Source organism: Cheilinus undulatus, linkage group 13 (genome assembly GCF_018320785.1).
Source record: "Cheilinus undulatus linkage group 13, ASM1832078v1, whole genome shotgun sequence".
NCBI lineage: Eukaryota > Metazoa > Chordata > Actinopteri > Labriformes > Labridae > Cheilinus > Cheilinus undulatus.
Window position 1 is genome coordinate 38,104,488 of NC_054877.1, and position 22,577 is coordinate 38,127,064.

At 39.1% G+C, this 22,577-nt stretch overlaps 1 protein-coding gene across 1 annotated transcript in view; it reads right to left on the bottom strand.

Annotated features, from left to right (window-relative positions):
- Positions 1 to 22,577, bottom strand: part of col6a2 (collagen, type VI, alpha 2) — a 28,746-nt gene that overhangs the window by 3,575 nt on the left and 2,594 nt on the right. Inside the window, exons 2-30 of the mRNA XM_041803087.1 lie at positions 17,856 to 17,947; positions 17,631 to 17,731; positions 17,386 to 17,529; positions 16,810 to 17,169; positions 15,240 to 15,260; positions 15,076 to 15,141; positions 14,443 to 14,541; positions 14,303 to 14,329; positions 14,167 to 14,193; positions 14,019 to 14,063; positions 13,477 to 13,530; positions 13,331 to 13,393; positions 13,166 to 13,228; positions 13,004 to 13,057; positions 12,881 to 12,916; positions 12,735 to 12,797; positions 9,669 to 9,731; positions 9,517 to 9,579; positions 8,156 to 8,218; positions 8,019 to 8,069; positions 7,834 to 7,932; positions 7,680 to 7,742; positions 7,437 to 7,472; positions 7,283 to 7,328; positions 6,730 to 6,882; positions 5,050 to 5,144; positions 3,926 to 4,107; positions 3,644 to 3,822; positions 3,509 to 3,547 (exon numbers count right to left, since the gene is read on the bottom strand). Coding sequence (XP_041659021.1) covers positions 3,509 to 3,547; positions 3,644 to 3,822; positions 3,926 to 4,107; positions 5,050 to 5,144; positions 6,730 to 6,882; positions 7,283 to 7,328; positions 7,437 to 7,472; positions 7,680 to 7,742; positions 7,834 to 7,932; positions 8,019 to 8,069; positions 8,156 to 8,218; positions 9,517 to 9,579; positions 9,669 to 9,731; positions 12,735 to 12,797; positions 12,881 to 12,916; positions 13,004 to 13,057; positions 13,166 to 13,228; positions 13,331 to 13,393; positions 13,477 to 13,530; positions 14,019 to 14,063; positions 14,167 to 14,193; positions 14,303 to 14,329; positions 14,443 to 14,541; positions 15,076 to 15,141; positions 15,240 to 15,260; positions 16,810 to 17,169; positions 17,386 to 17,529; positions 17,631 to 17,731; positions 17,856 to 17,931 — 2,431 coding nt within the window. The 5' untranslated portion in view covers positions 17,932 to 17,947. The remainder of the gene's footprint in view (positions 1 to 3,508; positions 3,548 to 3,643; positions 3,823 to 3,925; positions 4,108 to 5,049; positions 5,145 to 6,729; positions 6,883 to 7,282; positions 7,329 to 7,436; positions 7,473 to 7,679; positions 7,743 to 7,833; positions 7,933 to 8,018; positions 8,070 to 8,155; positions 8,219 to 9,516; positions 9,580 to 9,668; positions 9,732 to 12,734; positions 12,798 to 12,880; positions 12,917 to 13,003; positions 13,058 to 13,165; positions 13,229 to 13,330; positions 13,394 to 13,476; positions 13,531 to 14,018; positions 14,064 to 14,166; positions 14,194 to 14,302; positions 14,330 to 14,442; positions 14,542 to 15,075; positions 15,142 to 15,239; positions 15,261 to 16,809; positions 17,170 to 17,385; positions 17,530 to 17,630; positions 17,732 to 17,855; positions 17,948 to 22,577) is intronic.

Consider the following 22,577-nt stretch of genomic DNA (forward strand, 5'->3'; position numbering starts at 1 on the left):
CTGTCCGATCCTTGGGCGAGTTTGGCTCTCTGGGCTGTGTACGCCATGGTAGCCACGCCAACCCCATACTGCTGCTCGCTCAGGCCATTCAGAAGGTTGGCCACGCCCTCCAGAGAGGTGGGGACCAACGAGTTGTTGCTTTCCTCCGACAGTGGCTTCCAGGGGGAAGGGGCTGACCCCTTGGTGGCGCCCCCTCCTGAAAGAAGTGGGCGGAACAACAGTGTGGGCGGGGTCCCACTGACACGACGCATCACAAATCCAACAAAAAAGCCGGAGGAACACCGAGGGCACTAAATAACAAGTTCTATTTTACATTTATTTATTTATTTATTTTTTATTACAACAATAAAAAATACCTCTTCTTAACCAACAACACCTCTAACACTGCATATTTGAGAAAAATGCGCAAAATAAATGTCCTCTTTTACCTTTTAAATTTAGTTTGCCTTAACTGTAAGAATAAAATTATTTCAGATACCTCCCGTTTTATTTCACCCCTGCAGGCCTGTCCACAGATTTGGCTGGGCCCCTGAAAAACCCAAAGAATGGGCCCTACCCATGTGACTACTGAGAGTATCAATGCATGTGTGTTGTGGCATAAATGGGTTTAAAAGTGGCAAAGAATTGTAAAAGCAGTGGGAAACGGTGAAAGTGAATGAAATAGGCAAAAATGGGACATTTAAACACAAGAATTGGTGGCAATGTGAAAAGCTGATAAAAAGTAGCAAAATATTGGCATTAATGGGCCAAAAATGGGCAAAAAAGTGACAAAGATGGGAAAAAAAGGGTTTGAAATGGATTAAAAATAGCAAAAAGTTGCAAAAGTTTTCAGATAAAGTATTAAAAGGGATTAAAAAGAGGCAAAAATAAGTTAAAATTGGGAAAAATTGTTTTGAGTGGATAGAATGGGTTTGAAGTGGCAAAAGTGGGCCAAAATTAGCATAAATGGGCCAAAATCACCATAAATGAGACAAAAACAGCTCAAATGGTTTAACGAAGCAAAAAAAATGGTGAAAAGGGGTTAAAAACTAGCAAAAAGTTTCAATATTTGGCAGGTAAAGTATGAAAACAGGGTTAAAATAGGGAAAATTAGTAAAAAGTGGGAATAAAATGGGCTAATATTGGGAAAAAGTGGCATAAACTATGCTAAAAAGGGGTTAAAAAGTGGTTAAAAGTGGGACCATTTAAGTAATTTTGACATCAGAACCCAATCATAGTTTGGCACACTTTTAAGCTCCAAAAATTAAGAAACTGTACACCAGGACACTAGCACCAATGCTTCTGATCCGTCACACACGTATTAATTGTATCAATAATTCATGACTGGGGAGGGTCCATAGGTTTTTCAGGGCCCCAATTCTATGGCATGCCTGGTGTTGGATCAGTAGCATTAGTGCTAGCGTTCTGGAAAATAGTTACCTAACTTTGGAGCTCAAAAGGTTACTAGGTTCTGATGTTGAAATTATTTATTTTGTGCCACTTTTAACCACTTTTCCCACCCAATTTTGCCACTGTCATTTGCCACTTTCCGTCAATTTTGCGTCATTTTCACCAATTGTTGCGATTTTGCATCACTTTTTGCCACATTTTAATCACTTTTTCTTCTGCCCATTTTTGCCACTTTTAACTTATTGTGCATCTTTTAACCCATTCTTCCTACTTCTAAAATCCCATTTCACCACCCTTTCCCCCATTTCTGCCACTTTCCACCTGTGGTTGCCTCTGCTGACCCATTTTTGCAACTATTAACCCATTCTTCCTACTTCCAAAAACCCCTTTTGCCAACTTCAACAACATTTTACAATTTGCTATTCCCATTGGTGCAACATTAAACACATTTTTGCCACATTCCATTATTTTTTACCTCAGTTGACCCATTTTTGCCACTTTAGGAACATATGTGCCACTGTTAACCCATTTCACCACCTTTTGCACTAATTTGTGCCATCTTTACCATTTTAAGATGGCTATGTTCTACAGTACAAATTAATACAAAAATATCTTTGTGTTGATAAGAGTGGTTATCATTCAGGTAAAAAATATGGTTATCACAGCTTAACTTACAATCGACCATGATTTTGCTAACATCAATGGGCCCCTCACTTGGCTGGGCTCCAAAAAGCAATCCCCTTTATCTCTCTAGTGGGCAGCCTTGACCCCTGCCTCAGTTAAGTTCAGGTAAAGTTTATCCCACATTATACCTACTTGTTAAATCAAATATCCTTATTTGGGGGCCGCTCTTTTCAGGAGATTGTCAAAAATCTGGAAGCTTCTAGAAAGAAAGCTACGGCTATCTTTAGAAGTACTATAAGCCTGTAGATGTCTACTTTTTCTGCAAGGCTACTAAGAACAACTTATTTGCTTTAGGCTATTTTTCTTGTTATTTCGAGGACACATGAATCAGCATTTAATGAAACTTGTACTTCCTGTACTGAGGAAACTAGCATGGGAGGATTAGAAAAACTGGAAACATTAACCACATCATAAAACAAAAAATCTGAAGACGAAGAAGACCCAGGGCTGCTGAGCAGCTAGAATCCTCCATCAGAGACGAATGGGACAACATTCCTCTCCCAAAACTGAAGCAACTGGTCTCCTCACTTTCCAGATGTTTACAGACTGTTGTTTTTAGAGAAATGTTGCTGCCATTAAATTAAACATGAGCTAATATTTTTCATGAAATGTTGAAGTGTCACAGATTCAACGGTATGCTGTCTATTCTACTGTGAATAAAATACGGGTTCATGAGATTTGGAAATCATTGCCTTCTGCTTTATTAATATTTTACACAGTGCCCCAGCTTTTTTGGAATTTAGTTTCTATTAAATTATCTGAGGTTTATTTGGGTCATTAGCATCCTCTTGTGACAAAAAACATATGAAAGTCAAAGCAAGAAACTGCAGTTTCCCAAGTGTCCACTTGAGGCTTGCTATCAAAGCCTAGGAGTTTCTATCGGGCTGTTTATTAAAATGAATTTCAAGATTTGCTGTTGGCTTCCTATACCCTTATTGGACAGGGAAGTGGATAAAGTCTGAAATCTAAGAGAGGGTGGGAAAGGAGCCACAGGTTGGACTTGACTCTTGACAACTTTGCCTCTGTACATAGTGAGTGACGTCAGTAACCCAAAATGTTGAATTTTTATGGAAATAAAAAATGTTACTGTGTGATTATTCTATCCGGCATTGCTCATTTATTTATTAAGAAAACTGTGAAGGGTATGAGTCATTAAATTGTATTTATTGTCATACATTTTCATAATTGGGGGTCTGGGTGTGTTGACAAGTAGTTGTATAGCAAGTAGCCTCAAAACCCACCTTAGCTCCACCTTGTAACCTGCTATTACTACTGTGACTCCCATTCTTGTGCTTCATATCGCCTTTTTAGAAACAAATAGCTGACTGAGACTTATGATGATTTCTGCACTATTGGTACTAGCCACACAGAAATCATGGCTGAAACAGTATAAAAAGAAAACAATGAGTTATACATGATGTTTTAAGGGTCTTACCTGATTTACATGGCAGATCGGGGCAAACAACAATAGGATCTAAAGAAAAGATAAACACAGAATGTCAGTAAAAAAGCACTTTTAACATGAAGTGGTCTACATGATGCTATAGCTGTGTTTCTGTCATTGGTGTACCTGGGCAAAGGACATTTTCAATCTTGTCAATGAACTCCTCAGCCACCAGGTCTGAAAAGCGCCTCATGCCCAGCACCCTGCTGTCCTTCTGGCAGGAAATGCTCTTCAGGATCTCATTCTCCTCAATCTGGTCGAACATGTCTCCAATACCGATGGCACTCACATCAACACTGGGATCACTGCTCACAAACACAGGGGCAAAGGATACAAGCAATGGGATAAAACTTCCTCCTCTCCACAAATGTTAATCCTAAGCTTTATAATGTCCCCCGTGTGAGGCACCTGCAGAGGTAGGTGAGCAGAGAGTCGTCATCTCTGGGGTCGAAGCGTCCGTCTGTGATAACAACCACAGTGACTTTGGCTTTGGCTCTGCGGCTGTCTCTGATCAGGTTGTCATAAGCGTACTTCAGAGCAGAGGGGGTCCATGTTCCTCCAGCGATCCACTCTAAACGTTTCACAGCATCCTGAGTGCAGAAGAAAGAGACGGCATGTTAAGGATTTGCATGTTCAGGGATACGTTTTTTGAGAAATGTATGCCGTCATCACGAGACACTGAAGAGGGGTTGTGGAATACTTTCCAAAATATCAGAGAAATTGAATTTTGATTTAAAGTAGTAAATTTTTCCCATTGTAAACATACTGTCAAAATGAGTTGAATTTAAATTGAAAACATATTTTTAAGTAACATTTTTGCTTATAAATAAATAAAGTATACAAAAACTACCTGTAATGTACATTTGTACACAATGCTTTGTGCAACATCCTACGCTTTAACCACCTGCAGGGAAGGTGGGGGTCCCCGGTCCCTGACACTGTTATTTTTGGGGTCACGAGCTGAAAATTTTGGTAATCTCTAGTCTATTTGACACTTTAGTCATTGCATTTGTTGACATAATGCTGTTGATGACTACTGAAGATGTATCATGAGCTTGAAGGGTCTCCTCATTTTACAAGGGAAGACTTCACTACTCCCCCTTCTAATTGAAAAACTGAAAAATGAGGGGTAGTGCAAAGTGGTAAAAGGGTGAAGTTTCAAGTTAACCAGTCAAATGTGCTGATTAATTTTTGTTTTTAAAGGTTTTCTGAAAAGAAAGGAATTTCACAGACAAATTAGCCATAACAGGCTATGATTTCACTGGAAAGATGATTTTTTTTTGCAGGCTTATTTCATTAATAGTTTGGAGAGACATCTAAAAATGATCTGTTGTACACGTATAGTGGAAAACTGTGTGATGACTCCTACTTTCTTTCATGTTTGCAGGCAGCACATGTGATCACATGTGATCTGAGAGCACATCAGCTTTGATTAATCAAGAAACATCTGGACAAAAGAGACAAAAGAACAGCCTGTACCACGCTCTAAAATTAACTTCAAAGCTCTATTCATGTGTGTTTGTGTGTTAAACCTTGAAAGCAGACAGTGAATCGATCTTTGGGTCGTCGAGTCGGATGGCCTGGAAGGTTCCACTGTGGCTGTACTGAACTACTCCCACTCTGGTGCCTGTGAAAACGAGACACAATGATTGTGTTTACATGGACTTGAGTACCTGATTTTCCAAGGAAGGTTTTTTGAGTAACCGTTTTCTGTTGTGCATGTGTACATTTTCAGAACATGGGATATTCCAGTATCTCGATTTTGCTACCTAGAGAACTCAGAACAAAAACAGGATTCTGTGCCATGTATACGCCGTATCCCAATTTTTGACAGCTGTAGACTACCTATGCGGGCACAACTTTGGTTAAACTGTTCATTTAACTTAAATGCTGGATGTGTGGAGGAAGGACAGCTGCTCTTCTCTGTCTAGAGGCAGTGAGTGACAATCAGACAGTACTTGGCAGGCATCCTGCTAAAAGCAGCTTTACACTTAACGACTTTCCTCCAATTTCAAAGTTCTTGACAAAATTCAAAAGTCGGAGTAAAATCTTTGGAGTCTTGCTAAAGTTGCAGCTCGCTCCTGTTGTCTCAGCCATTAGGTGTAAGGTGGTCTTTCTTCAGTCTTGGCATTACGATAATATCAAACTTGTTTGATATTGTCGGAAGTCTTAAGTTTGGTCGAATGCAAATTGTGTTTCTCAGTGATGGGCCATCGTCCACGACCAATGGGAGCCGGAGTTTTGCGTAATGACATTTAAGGGGACATATTATGCAAAAATCACCTTTCAGGCACCTTTCTAACAAAAATATGCGCCCCAGGCCTGTCCACATCCCCCTCAAGTACCAGAACCCCCCCTTTCTCCACCTTTCAGAAAATGTGTGCTGAAACAAGCCGTTGTCAGATTTTCCCCTCATGATGGCATGTGGGGAGTTAGGCCCGCCCCACAGGTTTGGTTGGTCCTACCCGCTTGGAGAAAGTCCTGCCCTCCTCTCCTGATCTTTCTCTAAGCTGGCAGCTGAGAGGAGGATCAGGAGAGCCACATCCATTCCCTGTGAGTGGCATGGTCAGGGGCGGAGTCAGACAGCTCAGTAACAGTGAAAGCTACAGACACAGAAACACCTCCCATCCCAGACCTGAAATGTAGAAATGGTAAATCTTCTGGTGTACTTTCTAAGTAAAGCCAGATCTTTTGAAGGCCTCCTTTGAGCAAACGTCATTTTTACACAATATTTTTTATTCTGAAGTTGTTTCTGGGACAATTATTTGGTGAATTAAGTCACTTGCATGATTGCTGAGCTCTTAATTTGCTCTGTCTCACATTCTTAATGTACATAAGATTATTTTCTAAGAGCCAGTTCCTGTTTAACAATTTGGCACACAGGTATGGCAAACAGCCTGAAAAATTAAGAGTATTAGGTCTATTTTATGGATGTCTTTTTCTTGAAAAATACACAAATTTCACACATGCCTGGGCAGAAAAGATGCAGTGATCAGGAACTACTAGCATTTCAGGGAAATGAATAACCAGGTTTCTCTGTGTGCATGTAAATACAGTATCCCAAATATGAACAAAATTGCGCTACGACTCATAGCTGCGATACTCAAGTCCATGTTAACATACTCAGTGTTTTCAACAAGCTTGAAGCCATCTTGTTACAGTTTTTAAGTTAACTATAACATGAACACATGTATGAGCATATTCATGCTCACCTGTCTCTGACTGTGAGTTTTTGGCCAGAGATCCCAGTCTGTTGATGGTGTTGATGACGAAGTTCTTCTCCAGGGTGAAGTTGGTCAGACCCACCGACTCTGAGCTGTCGATGACAAACACAATGTCCAGAGCTCCACAGCGTTTCTCACAGTCTGTGGGGAAAAAATAGGACAATGAGGTTGCTATCAAAGCCAAGTGGCAACATCAGAAGCTAAAAAAACTCAATGCTAAATTTCAAGGACAGCTGGTGAACCAAAGAAGGAATCCTAATTTCACATCAACACTCGCAACCTCTGAACTGAGACACAGCTATTGCCTAACAAGCTAAGTAGCAGACTAATGAGGTAGCCTCGAGAAAGCTAGCCCTTTTCTGATCTCTTATTTTAACATATCTTCCAAATATAGTGCTTCTGGCTTTGAAACAAGAAGAGGATGGCATTAAATTTCAGCAGTGATGCTTCATAACGCCACTTCATAAGTAAACAGCTAACATACTGTAATGCAGTCTATAATTACAGGATGCCAGTCAGCACATGAAGATACTAAACTTACCACAGCAGCCGCAAGTTTCTCTGATGTAGTTCATGACATCGCATTCCTGCCAAAAAACAAAAACATTACATGATATCATAGCAGTAATATTACTCTGTGTAATTTTCTGTTGATGTGCAGGTATAAAAGGGAAGAACTGGAGAAATGTTCTTACAGTGAGGCCAGGGTCTCCCTCAGGGCCAGGATATCCCTGTGGAGGAAGAAAATATGAAATCCAATTATTTTTATTCTTTTTTTTCTTCCTGTTTGAGTGTGCTGGAAGATAATGCTAACTGGTAGAAGTAAATCCGGAAAAATGGCTTAGCTACCCTTTTGTATGCTACAACATCTAACTTAATCCACTCTGTGTCAGTAGCTTGGGCAGCTTTGTTTGTTTTGCTTAATTTAAAGTCCTTACATCTCGCCCAGGATCTCCTCTCAGTCCTCTAGGGCCGGGTTCACCCTGAGGTCCTGGCTCGCCCTGTTTGGAAACAGAAAAATGGTTGAACTACCCTGAACAGAAAACTTCTGCTCCAGCATTAGCTGCCATCGAACTTCATGTAGATACTTACAGGCTCTCCTGGAGTTCCTTTAACACCAGGCTCGCCTTTCTGGCCACAGTCTCCTCTGCCACCACGAGGTCCAGGGTTACCACGCTCTCCTCTGTCACCCTGCACAGAAAGACAAACAACCTGTTGGCTCATTCTGTCGCTCTACGCTACATAAAGCTAAGAGACAGAGAGCATGCACAAGTTACCGATGAGCCACGTGGTCCGGGATAGCTAAAACCAGGTCTTCCTCTGTCACCCTTAAGAGAAACAAATGAAAAACAAGCAAGTTACAGTAAAGCAGCAAGTAAACACTGAAAATGTTGCCACAGAGACACAGACAAACCTTAGGTCCGGCCTGTCCAGGCTCTCCTCTTGGTCCAGCATCACCAGGGTCACCTCTGGTACCCTACAACAGAGACAATGTTTACGTCAGCTATGAAAGGTGATGTTTCCTGGCTGATTTAATGTGTCCTCCTGAAAATGTCAGCAGAAGACTTTCCATGTCAGACATGAGGGTTTCTAAGGAGGAGAAGACCAAGGTATGTAAATGAGGCTGGGGTGAAACGTAACTATTACATTTTCTCAAATTATTGTAACTAAGTAGTTTTTTGGAGGTACTTGCACTTTTTTCAGTACATTTTGAAAGTAGTACTTTTACTTCTACTTATGTTATTATTAACAAGAGTAACTTTACTTTTACTTAAGTATTATACTTTTGTACTTTTTCCACCCTTGTTGACTACACAGTAGCACATAGAAAAAAAAATCCACATAACAATCCAGAACTCCCCATTATTCCACCATGGGTGAAGTTATCCACTGAGTTAGGTGCTTCTAAAAAACACATTGTGCGTATTTTTCATCAGTGTGCATTGCCTGGTGATGAAGTTGACTCTCTACTTTGTTTTTGCCGGTGGAGACCCACTTTACCACAAATTTTCAAGAGTTACTGTAGCTGTATTTTAAATTATTTACCACTTCCAAACGTGTAGTTTTACTATATGTAGTGTATACAGAGGCTACAGAGACCTTTGAAGTGATAATTCAACTCTATATGAGTTAGATTAAGAGTGTAAATTTTGATTTGTATTTTACTTTATAATAGAGGTGTAACTTTACCTGAACAACCTGGTTGGAGAGCTATTCTCTTGATGTTATTGCCATTAAAGAAAGATCATATTTTACTGTATAACTCCTCAGGAGCTACTCAGTATTTAAAATAAATTTCAAATACTTTTTACTTTTACTTGAGTAGATTTATACACCAGTACTTTTACTTTTACTTGAGTACAATAGTCATATACTCTTCCACCTCTGGAAGCAGTAGTGCCTAACACTATAACGACAAATCATGCCTTAAGGTACGTGCTATGGGCAGCTGGAAGAAAAAGGTCTGAAGCAAGATCAAGCAAACAAAGCTGTTTAAAAATTCCTTGCTCAAAATTTTTTTTTTTTAACCAAATTGAACTATTATCCATCATTTAAATCGGAATACCTGTATGTAAAGAAAGAAACAATAATAGTTTATTTTATCCAGTTTCAAGAACAAGGTAAAGATCAAGTAGCTTTGTGCAGAAACAGCTGATAGAGTTTTTACAGGCTCTGTACTTTGACTTTTTAACTTTAGTTAAGCTGAGTCAGTGCACTGTTTTTCTTCTTCTACTTGCACTTCTACTAGTGCACCACTAATGGACTTTAACTCACATTTCTCCCAGGCTCTCCTGGTGCCCCCGGTGGTCCTCTGGGGCCTGGTAGACCATTGTCTCCCTGTTTAGTAGAGAGCAAATCAACAATATAAGCAAAAAGACTTGATGGTGTTTGTATGAGCATTGTGAGTTTGGAATTGGCCTTCACACCTTTGCTCCTTTGTTTCCCATTTCACCTGATAGTCCTCTTGTGCCCTCTGGCCCAGGTTCACCCTAACAGAAAAATAATGATACAAAAAATAATGCATTGAACCTCTAAAGAGGCAAAACCTGAAAATATATTTTTAAAAGTTTCTGGGGTGCAGTAAAGCAGATATTTCAAGAAAAAAATCTGATGTGAGCATGTGCATGAGAGTAAAAGATCACTGAGCTCAACTAATGATGCACACTGGCAGACAGTCTTAAGTGTTCACCTTCTGCACATACGTTATCTTCTTCTCGCTGTAAAAGTTCAGGTTTTCCTTGATAACCAAGTAAGTTGGATTCATGATACCATTTTAGTATTATATTGTAATTGCAAATCACAATTTTGTCCATTATAATTGCATTTACATATTATAAGCAGCAGTACTGTAAGTTCAGCAATTCCAGTTATACTTAAGTTTGCAATTTTGTCTCTTAGGCCCAATCTCAACCAAGCTGGTTTAGACGGTTTTTCCGCTGCGTAGCACCTTTATTCTGAACGTGATGAATATGTCATTATTGACTGGATATGTACCACAGTCCTTTAAAGTAGCTGTAATTAAACCTCTACTAACAAATTCTGATCTTGCAGGCACCATACCTTATTACAGCACCATACCTGATGTTCCTTTTATTGCTAAAATCCTTAAAAAAGTAGTGGCCAAACAGCTAAATGAGTTTCTTTTAAATAACAACCAATTTAAAGACTTTCACTCAGGATTTAGAGACCACCATAGCACTGAAACTGTATTACTTGAAGTGGCTAAGGATCTACTGTTAGCTTCTGACAGACGTCTTCTCTCTATACTTGTTTTATTAGATCTTAGTGCTGTTTTTGATGCAATTGATCACCCTATCCTGTTACAGAGACTTAAGCAATTACTTGGAATTACAGGAGTAGCCTTAAGCTGGTTTAAATCCTATCTCTCAGATTGATCTCAGTTTGTAAATATTAACAATGAGTCTTCCACTTAAAGTTGGCTATGGTGTTCCTCAGTATTCGTTGCTTGGACCAATTCTTTTCACCCTTTCTATGCTTCCTCTAGGTTACATTATGAGGAACCATGCCATAGATTTCAATGATATCTAACTGTATGTATCCATGAAGCCTGATGATAAAACTCAGTTATTAAAACTAGAAGCATACCTTAAAGACATTAAGATCTGGATGACCAGAAATTTCCTGCTTCTTAACACAGACAAGACTGAAGTTCTTGTGCTTGGCTCCAACACCTCCAACAGGCTTTTTCTAAGAATGTGACTGCCTTAGACGGCACTAGCTTGATATCCAGCACCACTGTGAGCAATCTAGGAGTTATATTTGATCAGGATATGTCCTCAACACCCACATAAAGCATATTTCATAGACAGCCTTCTTTCACCTTTGCAACATCGCTAAAATCAGGCACATCTTGTCTCAAAGCGATGCAGAAAAACATGTCCATGCTTTTGTTCCCTCTAGGTTAGACTACTGTAATCCTCTCCTATCAGACTGTCCCATTAAGTCACTAAAGACCCTTTAGGCGGTCCAAAACACTGCAGCACTTGAACTGACTATAACCAGGGAAAGAGATCATATCACTCCTGTCTTTGCTACTCTGCATTGGCTCCCTATAAAATCTAGAATTGAATTTAAAATTCTTCTTCTTACTTACAAAGCTCTTAATGGTCAGGCAAACTATCTTAAAGAGCTCACAGTGCCATGTTATCCCTCTAGATCCTTGCGTTCCAATATTCTGGCCTGCTTGTGGTACCTTTAGTCTCTAGAAGTAGTATGGGAGGTAGATCCTTCAGTTACCAAGGCCCTCTCCTTTGGAAGCATCTACCTGACAGGGTCCGAGAGGCAGACAATCTCTCTACCTTTAAGAGTAGGCTTTAAACTTTCCTCTTTGATAAAGACAATAGTTAGGGGGGCTCAGGCATGGACCAGACCTTAGCTAGTTATGCTGCTATAGTCTTAGATTGCCAGCAGGTCACAGCACACTGAGCCTCTCTCTCTCCTCCTCTCTCTTGTTATCTGTGTATGCATTCATATCATATTACTTCATATTACATGCTGTGATTCTCTTTGTGCACCTCTGTCTCCATGGGTTCTTCCCATGGCCCTGTGCTGTATGGGTTTATCTGGCTTGTTGGTATGGGCAACCTACTGCTGTAGACCCACCTGACTCCAACTACTACATTTATTATTAGAATTATTTTATCATTATTACTACTAATGATTAAAACTGATCTATTATGGTCCTTTTCTCATCACAGAAGAAGAATATCCCCTGTGTGTGTGCACTGTTTCGGTTTCTCTCCAACTTGTCAATATAGCTGCGTACCTGCTAAAGGCAAACCTTGTGTTATTTAGCCTGCATGTCTAGCTAGCTGATTCAACTAATGTGATTTCAGAGAGCACAGCATTTACTTTGTGAAAATATCACCATTATGATGAAGTTTTGGACAAAAAATACATGAACATCAACATAAAACACAAGTTAAAAAGATTGAGTTGAAGTGGTTTTATTGAAAGGCTGTGTGTTTCACATTATATTGTTATAGTTTTAGCAAACTAAAGAGCAGTGAAGGTTGTATCACACCTGTTATTTTGGCTGCAGAGTTAAGGATTAAGGACCGTTAACTAGGCTGTGCAAAGATGTAGAGTTGATGCATTCAAAGGTAGATCTACAGTTGCCTTTGTGCCATCATTAAGACAGTATAACTGATGTGTAATAAGTCAAAAAGGGTTTTAATTCTTGATGACATAAAAGTAATCTAATGTGGTGCTTTTCTCAGCATGTAGCAAGTTAATTTCAAATGGCAGCAATCTTGTAACATTGCAAGTAACTTTTAAAGTAGCATTACCAAACACCACTCAAAAGGTTATGCCGGTTTCAGAGTGCCCCTGAAACTTAATTTTTAATTCCTGCTCATGTCCCCTGAGAAGCTTCATAATAATGAGTCTAAATCAAATATTTTGAGACATAAGACAAAAGTCTATAAAACAGGAGTGTTTCACATTGTGGGATGTTGTGCTTGTACTCGTACCTTATCTCCTTTATTACCGTCCCGTCCTTGTTCCCCCTTTGGTCCGTAGTCTCCTCTTCTACCCTGAAAGATAAGAATGGTTAAAAAGACAGCACAAAAATGTTGATGAAAAAAAAGAGAAACAATAGTTTATGAGTGAATCTTACTGGTTCTCCTCTATCTCCTGGTCGTCCAGGTGTTCCCTACGAGAAACAACAAGCAGGTGAGTTAGAGGATGCTTTTAAATAGAGTGTGATTGAATGGTTTTTAAGGCTATCAATTTGACTTACTGGGTTTCCTTTCTGTCCAGGGACACCAGGTGATCCAGGACTGCCTCTCTCTCCCTGTTTAAAAAAGCAACAAGAATTTAGTCATTCCACTCCAGATTTGTCACAATCATTTGGCATGACTTATTTTTTTTTTTTTTTTTTTTTTTTTTCATTCAGATTTACCTTTGGTCCAGCATCCCCAGGTGGGCCAAGTGGACCAGATCTTCCAGGACGGCCAGGATCACCCTGAATACGTCATAAATAGCACAAATAAAAATAGTTAGACAGACTTAAGCCACTGGATGGCCGACAAATTTATTTTAATCAAAAAAGAAGAATTATATGAACCTTGTCTCCGTCAGTTCCAGAAGGACCACGATCACCAACATCTCCAGGATAACCGTCAGGACCCTACAAGGCATAAAACACACAGTCAATTTGCAATAAAACATTGTATATAAACTTATCTTTTCAAATAGGAAGGTGGATCATACCCTGTCTCCTGGGTCTCCTTTGCAGCCAGGAGCGCCAATACGTCCAATTTTACCCTGTGGAGAAAAAAAATCATATTAAAGTTCATGTGTTTGAATACAATTTTATTATTGTCCTTGCTGGTGTAATGGTCAGGCGGCTGAATACTTTTGTACCTATTTTCTTTTCATCCGTTTTTCAGTTGAGCAGCAATAAAATAAAACCAGTTGTCATAATCCTTAAGTTTACACAATAAATAACTTACAGTATGATTGGATAATGACAATGAAGCTTTCCACCCTGTGCGTGTTCGAGGACATGGTCATTGAGTCTTATGAAAATTCTCACGTTAAAAGCCATTGATTCATATGAACACCAATCAATCGCGCCCTTCCCTATCTGTTAGTTTGTAAATAAAGCATGCAAATATGTGCAATTAAATATTTCTCTGTATGCTGGAACTTTACATTCCCAATATGGAGCTGGGTTTTTTCCCTTGCTAAGACTGTTGTTAAATTATAAAACAAAACATTTTAGCCAAAATTCATCATCATACAGCACCCACCTTCTGTCCATCTGTCCCATTGCGTCCTGGGATACCAGCTACACCCTGATGACAAGGAGATGACACAGTTAGAGGAGTAAGACCAGTCCCTTTAGAATTAATGATCAGCAGCTACATGTAAAATCCAAATACAATTAAAAAGACCTACCTTTTTCCCTTGAGCTCCCATCTCTCCCTGTTGGCAGACAGAAGATCAACAGTCAGTTCATGTTGCGATTACTATTAAACTTATCCACTTCTGTTGACATAAACTCGATCCATGCAGAAGAAAAGAGATGTCTTACCTTCTCTCCTTTAAGACCTGGCTCTCCCTACAGACAGGAGAAAGAAAAAAAGAAGAATCATGGGTTATTTTGAAAAAACAAATGAATGTTACATGTAATGTTGAACAGTAAAATATTTTCATGAATTTTCTATGACTTACTTTGATACCAGGCTGACCAATGGGACCCTCAATACCGGGGTCTCCTGGGCGACCTCTTTCTCCTTTTGGACCTGGGTCGCCGTTGTCTCCTTTAGCTCCCTGCAGACAGCAAATTAAAACAAACGTGATGATGACAGTAAGAAGTAATGGCCTTTTGCAGACATGTGACTGCACCATGACATCACAAACTACAGTGGATGGCAAATATACCAGTGTTGACATGCGGCTTCTGTGTTTTTTTTACCTTCAAGGTGTATTTGGGAGCTTTAAAAGTAACAGAAACTAACATAAACAAAATTAGCCTATTCAACAGAATTGTTAGTGACTCTGTCATATGAGCTCAGTTACCTTGAGGGTGCTAACTAACTAAGTTGTGTATGCAAATTTCAAAATATGTTCATCAGACATGTATTTAATGGAAAACTACACAAAAAGCATCTGCAAGTACTTTTTGTTTTGTTTAATACTCCATGACATTATATTCAGACATTTCAAGCGTTCTAAACTTTCCATGTACAAAATGTGAACTACACAGATAACCATTGAGAATTTGTTGACAGGAGAGAGTGGGAATTTGCATGCAAAAGGTCTATACAAAATCTCTTCGTGTGCATTTGTGTTTGTGAGCCTCACTTTTTGTCCTCTGTGGCCTTTGGGACCAGGGGGTCCATCTGTCTCCAGACAAGTCACGCTGTAACACTGAATGATACAGAAACAAAGAAGACAACCAGTCAGAGATGACACAATCTCAAACATTGACTTGTATAATTTTCTTAATCATTGTTGTGTTTTCTTACCTCTGTGTAAGCCAAATGTTGCTGTAAAGAGAAAGGAAACAGTGTGAGTAGAAAAGTCATTCAGCTGTATAAATTTTTTGCGCGTTTGTCAGTGACTGCATGTAAAGATGGATGATATGTCTCCAGCCTTTATAGCTGTACAAAAGTGAAACCAACAGGATGATCCTATTTTACAAATCTTTTTCTACCCCTTAAAGTAACAAAAGTTGCTACTCAGCGACTCTTCAAGTAAACTTCAAATGAAACACGTTAACTTAAACTTGAGTAGGTTTTAGATAAATGCTTTTACTTCTACTTAAGTTCTGACTAAGGGTAACTGTACTTTTACTTCAGTATAATAGTCTTGCACTCTTATCCCTTCTGGATATATCTGATTTGACTGTCAAGTGGGTGTGCCATAACTGTTAATTGTGGGCTTATAGCATGCTTCAACTCTGATCTGATCAATCAAAAGTAAGGCTGAAGTAGATTCTAATGTGGTGATTGCCATTGTTTGGCTTTACAACACTTTCTCAGAAACCAGAGAGTGACATCCTTGAGCCTATGTGTCTGTTTTATATAGTCTGTGATTTCAGCCCTCATCACAGTAGTCTGGCTGAAGGCCGCAGGCCCAGACAACCCCTCAGGGCTGGCATTTCATCACTACTGTGAGACGTCAACTGTGTAAGAACAGAAATACATACCAAAAGTTTCAAAATAAAACACAATTAAACTTCTGGTGAGGGTAAGGGTTAGGCAACCAAAAGTTAAAAATTAAAAAAAGCTGGCCTGCAAAATGTATTCAAAATTCATTTAATAAAGCCAAATGAACAGTCAACTTACAAGAAAAAAAAGCTTGTCCATGAAAACATTCAATGGCAGCTAACATAGCTAAGGCTAAAGCTAATGAATAGGTGAAATAGCTACAAAGCTAATGTAACTAGAGGAAGCTATGTTAGCTTATGCTACATTTGCAAAAGCTAACTAAGCCACCAATAGCTAATGCACATAGCTAATTTGCTATGTAGCTACAGTAGCATTGCCTATAGCTACTACTAAAGCAATCATTGCTCAAGCTACAGCTATCATAGCTAAACTGGCTAATTTGTTAACGTCAGCTATATAGCTAGCTAGCGTAGCTATGTTAGTTTTATCTTCAGCTGATGAAGCTTAAGTGCTCTTCTGTTTATGTAACCTCTTCAAAACGGGTCTATACATAATCTTATCCCTTATTAGACCTCTGACCTTTTTTTAATTTATGACATTGAGCTTAGTTTTTAATGTTTGCAATGTGGTTATTTCATGAATGTAACTGCCAGACTTTAAAAAAAAAAACCTACTATAACCAGAAAATATTTTTTAGCAGCATATTACGTCACTTCTGTCCTGACAGTGTTAGCCTCTCATAAAAGTGGTCTGCACTGCAGCCAGACTCCTCTCGCTCTCAACAGAGGAAGACGAGTGTATGACCTAAAGCTGCCAGCCAGCAGGGGGGAGCTTCAAATGCTTCACCTTCACTTTTGTGGAGCTGCCATGTGGTCAATCTTTTTAAAAGGCCTGTGGCATCTCTGTGTGTCTTTTTGTAAGTTACCATGGTCTTGATGATGCGGTCGATGGTTTTTTCATGTAAGATGGCTCTTCCCTGGCTCAGATCCACAGCCATGAACTCATCCCTGTAGACTGTTGAAGGAGAGTTGGCTATCTCTCTCATCCCGATATCATCGATGTTCTTCGATGCTGCCACGGAAAACAACCGAATCCCCGCATCTCGAGCTCTCTCTGCTGCCACTTTGATGCCTCCGCACGGGCTTCCAGTCACGTGGCCGTCAGTGATGACCACGGCAAACCGAAGGGCGTCTTGAGTTGGTGAGCGCATCATTTCCTGAGTCATGTTGGTGAGTGCACAATCGATGTAGGTTCCCTTACCCAGGTAACGGATTTGAGCCAGACGCTGGAGATATGAAAAGAAGTGGCATGTTGAAGGCGGATAATAAATCCTTAAAAGACAGCATCTGCTAAACTGTGTAAACTAGTTTGTGCTTTTCTGAGTAATCGGAAATACATGACGTTGCATTGTTTTAATTTCATTTTAAAATTTTGTCTTAAGTACATTGCTTAAAATTTAGGTGAAAAACACTCATTTGTACATCATGTGTGTGTTACTCACTGATGTAAAATCAGCCTTGGGTCCAATGCGACTGATCACTTCCTGTCTCTGAGAAAAGTGCAGACCTCCGATGTTCCAGTTGATCTTCACAGCTCCTCTGTACTCAGCATCTTCCAAACGGTCTACAAACAGTTTCACGAATTGCTACAAGGAGACACAAAACAGCACACAACATGGGCATAAAGACACTGCAAAACATTGTGTTCATGATTTTTGAACTGTTAAGTTGCAGATAAGGGAGGAACCTTGATGCTTTCCACCAGCGATCCAGGTGGAGGCTCCTGCAGGGCGATGGTCTCTGATGTGTCAATGGTGAAGTACACATCTATCGGACATTCATTCTTCTCTGGAGGAAGACAAAAACAACCACCACAAAGGTATTTACCCCAGAAAGATGAGATATATCATGTCCATAATAATGTGGATGAGACTGACTTTAAAGTAAGAAGGATCAGTGTTGCAGCACTTACTCCTGCACTCTGGCGCCTGGCTGTGAGTTAGAGCTCCAAAAAGAAGACAGAGCACGGCTGTCTTCAAGCCCAACATCTTCCTCTTCTCCTACCTGGCATGAAAAACACACAACTGTGTCAACAATATGCTTTTTAATCCATAGTTTATCCCTCAATATTATGAAAGAAAATTAGGACTCATAGAAAGGTAGAAGACTAAAAAAAAAACAGGCAATTATAGAAATGAAAGATACATTAGTAGACTTTCAGCACTGAAGTGTCTTTTTCAATTCAAAAAGTGACCATTCAAATATTCCTGAAGTTTTCAAAGACAGAGAAATAATTTATATTTTAGAAATGTAAAGGGATGTGTCTTGTTATGGAGGCTGTCACAGGCTACCAGTTCAGTCCCTCCATAATATGGATCACCCTGCACTCGGCATTTAGAGCGTGTCTAGACCAGCTGCTCAGCACCGCCCACCTCTGCGGCCTCTTTCTCTATATTACCTTTTGTTTTAAATTGAAGTTCACTTTTAAGTGCATTTCTCCCTTATTATAAGAAATTTATGAATGAATACAAATATTGATTTTCTTGTTAGTAAAAAGGCTTTATGAGGTGATGTTTTTATTGAACAGTGCTCAATTCAAAACACAAAGTACACAGTGAAAATGGGTGGGGCTGTGCAGCATTACTTCCTGTGGGTGGAATTTTTTATAAATTGTGCATTTAAAAGTCCTAAATTTGGCTAGGTAATTCAAGGACATGAGTAGAATATGTGATTGTCTTTAAATTAGAGCCTTTCAAAAGATTAAAATCTTTAATCGCAATTTATCTCCGATTTTTTTTATAATTGCAATTTATTGCACCTTTCTATTGCATTTTAAAGTTCCATTATATTGTATTTAGAATTGTTTCCATGTAATTTTTTGATTCTTCTTTCTTAGACTAGGTGTACTTGACTTCCTGTTTGGATACAGACTTGCTTTAGTAGGTAGATGGAAGAGTTTATTATACAGTAACACAAGCAACACAAAAAAAGGAACTTGCTATGGATTGAAAATGAAATAGGAGAACATTAAAACTGGTCAGATGACTTCTAACTTGTCCACTGAGCTGTCTGCAAGTTTTTTAAAGTGAAATAAGACACTAAGGAGCAGTAGTGGACTTATTTGACATCACTCTGTCTGCAGGAGATTCTGATGTGCCTTTACCAAAGTGTGTTGAAGGGGACAACGAAGCATTCAATTGATCAGGATTCTTTTAAAAAGTACATTGTGGATCTTAATTAAATGTGATTAACTCACTTAATCTTGACAGCCCTACTATGAATTACAATTAAAATAGTCTTCAACTGAGGTGTGGTCTCTTGGTTATCATCTAAACGTAATGCTGCACTTTTATTTTGAAAACTCAAGTTTTAATGCTTGTGTTGCACTTGGTGTAGCCAGAGGATGGCATGGGGTGGCACTCGCCACACTAAAAATCTGATTGGCCAGCCCAGTAGTCACCCAAAAAAAAAAGAAAAAAAATCCAAGCCAAATTGGCCATTGGCTTTGTCAGAGGCAAAAGAAAAGGTTTAATTATGCAATGCATAAAGATATGGACAGAGGCAGGCATTCACAACAGATATATAAGCTAAATATCACCCTTAGATACCCAAAAGTTTGTGGAGTTTAAGGGAGAAGCAACAGATCTACAGATCAGCTGAATCAGCATCCCCTTTTCTTAAAGTTTAAAATTTATTTTAAGGTATAAAATTTTAGGTCTTATCCAAATTTATATTTATTGGTATGGGCTATAATGAATTTGTAAATATCAGCATATCAGAAATTGGCAAAAATCTAATGATGTAAAAATGAATTTAAGATGGCTTACAGTAGGCTATATGGTGTCACTGTGTTGCATTATGTTGAGAAGTTAAACACATATACAGGAATAAAACATCTGTAGGATATTTTAGTGTTGTTTGATAAGATATGTTAAATGAAAATGACAGGGTAAATGCATAACTCACTGCAGCTGGACCACCCAGTCAAAAAAGTCTAGCTAAGCCGCTGCACTGTTTTGATTTATCTCTGTCTAAAAAGGCTAAAAAATGAAGATAAAGATGCACTTTATTAACCCCTTGAGGGAAAATTCTATTATTAAACACTGTTGTTGAACATGCTACATACTGGGAAGCATGCAGAAGAACAAACAGGATCATTTGGACATGCACTATTGCAGAGCAGTCAGAGTGAGGTGCTGCTGCCCGCCTGAGCTGTTCGGTGCCTTGTTCAAGGAGACCTCAGCAACACCCAGGAAGTAAAATAGCACCTCTCTAGCAACAATACCCAGACTTGATCCAACCAGGACTAGAACTGGAGACCCTCCGGTTTCAAACCCTAGCCCCAGAGCTAACACCACCTCAAATTCCGACAGGAATTATAGCAAGGATGTATTCCTCTCATGTGCTGCAACCTGCCAGTCATTAATTGTTTTTTTACTGCAATAAACTGCACCCATTTTAACATCTGAGATGAGTAGCTAAAATTATTTTGGCATTCTAGTCATATATTTGTCATTCAGGAGCTGGAGGTGTATGCTGAGCCTAGAACCACTGGCCAGATATATTCTGTATGTTAAAAAAAAAAAAAAAAAAAAAACATTGGCAATCATTATTATAATATATTATTTGCAAAATCCCCCAGTCTTCTCATATAGATTCTGCACCTGGTATCAATTCAAGAAATCATGTTAAGAACCTGTGTGCTGCCTGGGGAACAAAGTGGCTTCCAAAGAGTTATGTAACATGTTTAAAGCATGCATGAGCTAAACATGGCTCCTTTTCTTGTTTTAAATGGTAGGAATGCTTAATAAAGCTAAAGGAAGTGACTCAAATTAACGCAGGATGACATTTTCCTCATCAAATGGAGTCTGTAAAAACTTTGATACATCGATTTACAGGCTGCACAGCTACATTTAAGAGCAATCAAATTAATTTAGATTAATCTCCATTCACTTTATTTGAAAGGGCGCATTGTTTGAGATAATGAAAAATTCAAGTTCTGGTCTGAAACTTTACGTAAAAAAAAAAGTCTAGCTAAAGTTGAGAAATAACTGAACAAGTAATGATTGGGTAATAATGACAAAAATTAGCAAGCAGCTGAGTGAATAAAGTAAACTCATGAATGAAATGTTGTTTAAAACCACAAGATTTTACAGGTCATACCCATGCAATACCTCAAACAGAGGAGGCCAATCTTGCCTTCATGTATAAATCCCTCCATAACCTCAATGATTTCCTTCTTTTGTACTTTTTTCTCAATCTGTCTAATCATTGCTGTAATTGTACTAAATCAAAGGTCCATATATACAGAGACAGAGAGACAAAGGAAATATTTATATGGCAAGCATTAATCTGCCGCACTCCTGCAGTGAATCAGGGTCATGGCCACATTAACCCTTTAGGGGGCGCTCTCTCTCTCTTTACGCTGTAATTAAAAGCAAAGGCAGCATGCTCATCTGAAAAATGGCCTAATCATGCAGGACCTGCCCTCAAACTGATGCTGATGACATTTCAGGCCCACATAACGAATTAAAAACTAACAGGATAACTTTAAAATATTCAGCCACACACACTTCAAAGGAGTCCTTCAGGGCCGCGGGGCAGTGCCCGCTGGGAGGGCGTCTCTTTACTAATTTTAAGATCACAACTCACCAAGTGTCAACTACAAGACCTAGTGTCAAGCCCAATACTGCAAACCTATTTCTACACTTCAAACAAATCTGCATTCTTAAACTTAGAGGTCACAAATCTTCTCTGTTTTAAAAATAACAACCATGAGGAGTGACAGAGAGAAGATTAAGGGCACACTCACACTAGGTCATCCATACCATGCCTGGGCCCGTTTGAGCCTGAAGTCCAGTACGTTTGACCAGTAAACCTGATTATTCAGGACCTGAGAGGGGTTCACAATGATCCTACAAGAGCAGTCTTGATGGATAGGTCAGAGCATGCTAAAGCAATATCAAACAAGAGGAAGGGTTTGTTCTGAATATCAGTCCAGCATGAGACTGCAGGATGAATACAGAAAATAATTACAGCGTGCAGATATTTAGAACATCTCAGCCTCGTGTGTGAAATTGCCTTAACGGTTCTCAACTGGTGGGTCGGGACCCAAAAGTGAGTCACAAATCAATTTTTAGTGGATTGTTCAATTTCACAAACATTTGGTTGAGATTGGAACGTTTAAGATATTTGGTTTGGTACTTGTCATTAGGGGGTGGTGATGATGGGGGGGTCTATAAAGTAGACCAGCTGAGAATCTGCATTTAACCATAACTCAACAACCAGCATACTAGAGTAAACAGTTTCTTTAAAAAACAACAGATTTTGACTGTTTGCTCCACCAATTCAAGTAGTCCTACAACTGAAAAGAAACCAACCTGATCAACACAAACAGTTTTCTTACTTCTCTTTGTTAACCAGCAGCTACTGTACATGGTTTAATGAACTAATATGTACAGAATAATTAATTATGCAGTTAAATAAAAGGTTTAGGAATCCAAACTGCACCATTAAGGACAGACTCTGTAAGAACATCTGGCTTTGGTGGAGTGATCCCCACTGTTAAAGTCACAGTAATGTTGTTCTTTATATTGGCGCTCAATGGAATGCCTCTCGTCCAATCAGAATACTGGGTTGGAATAATGATAAGGCAATAACAAACTAGAGGGAGTGATGCTTTACTATATATGAG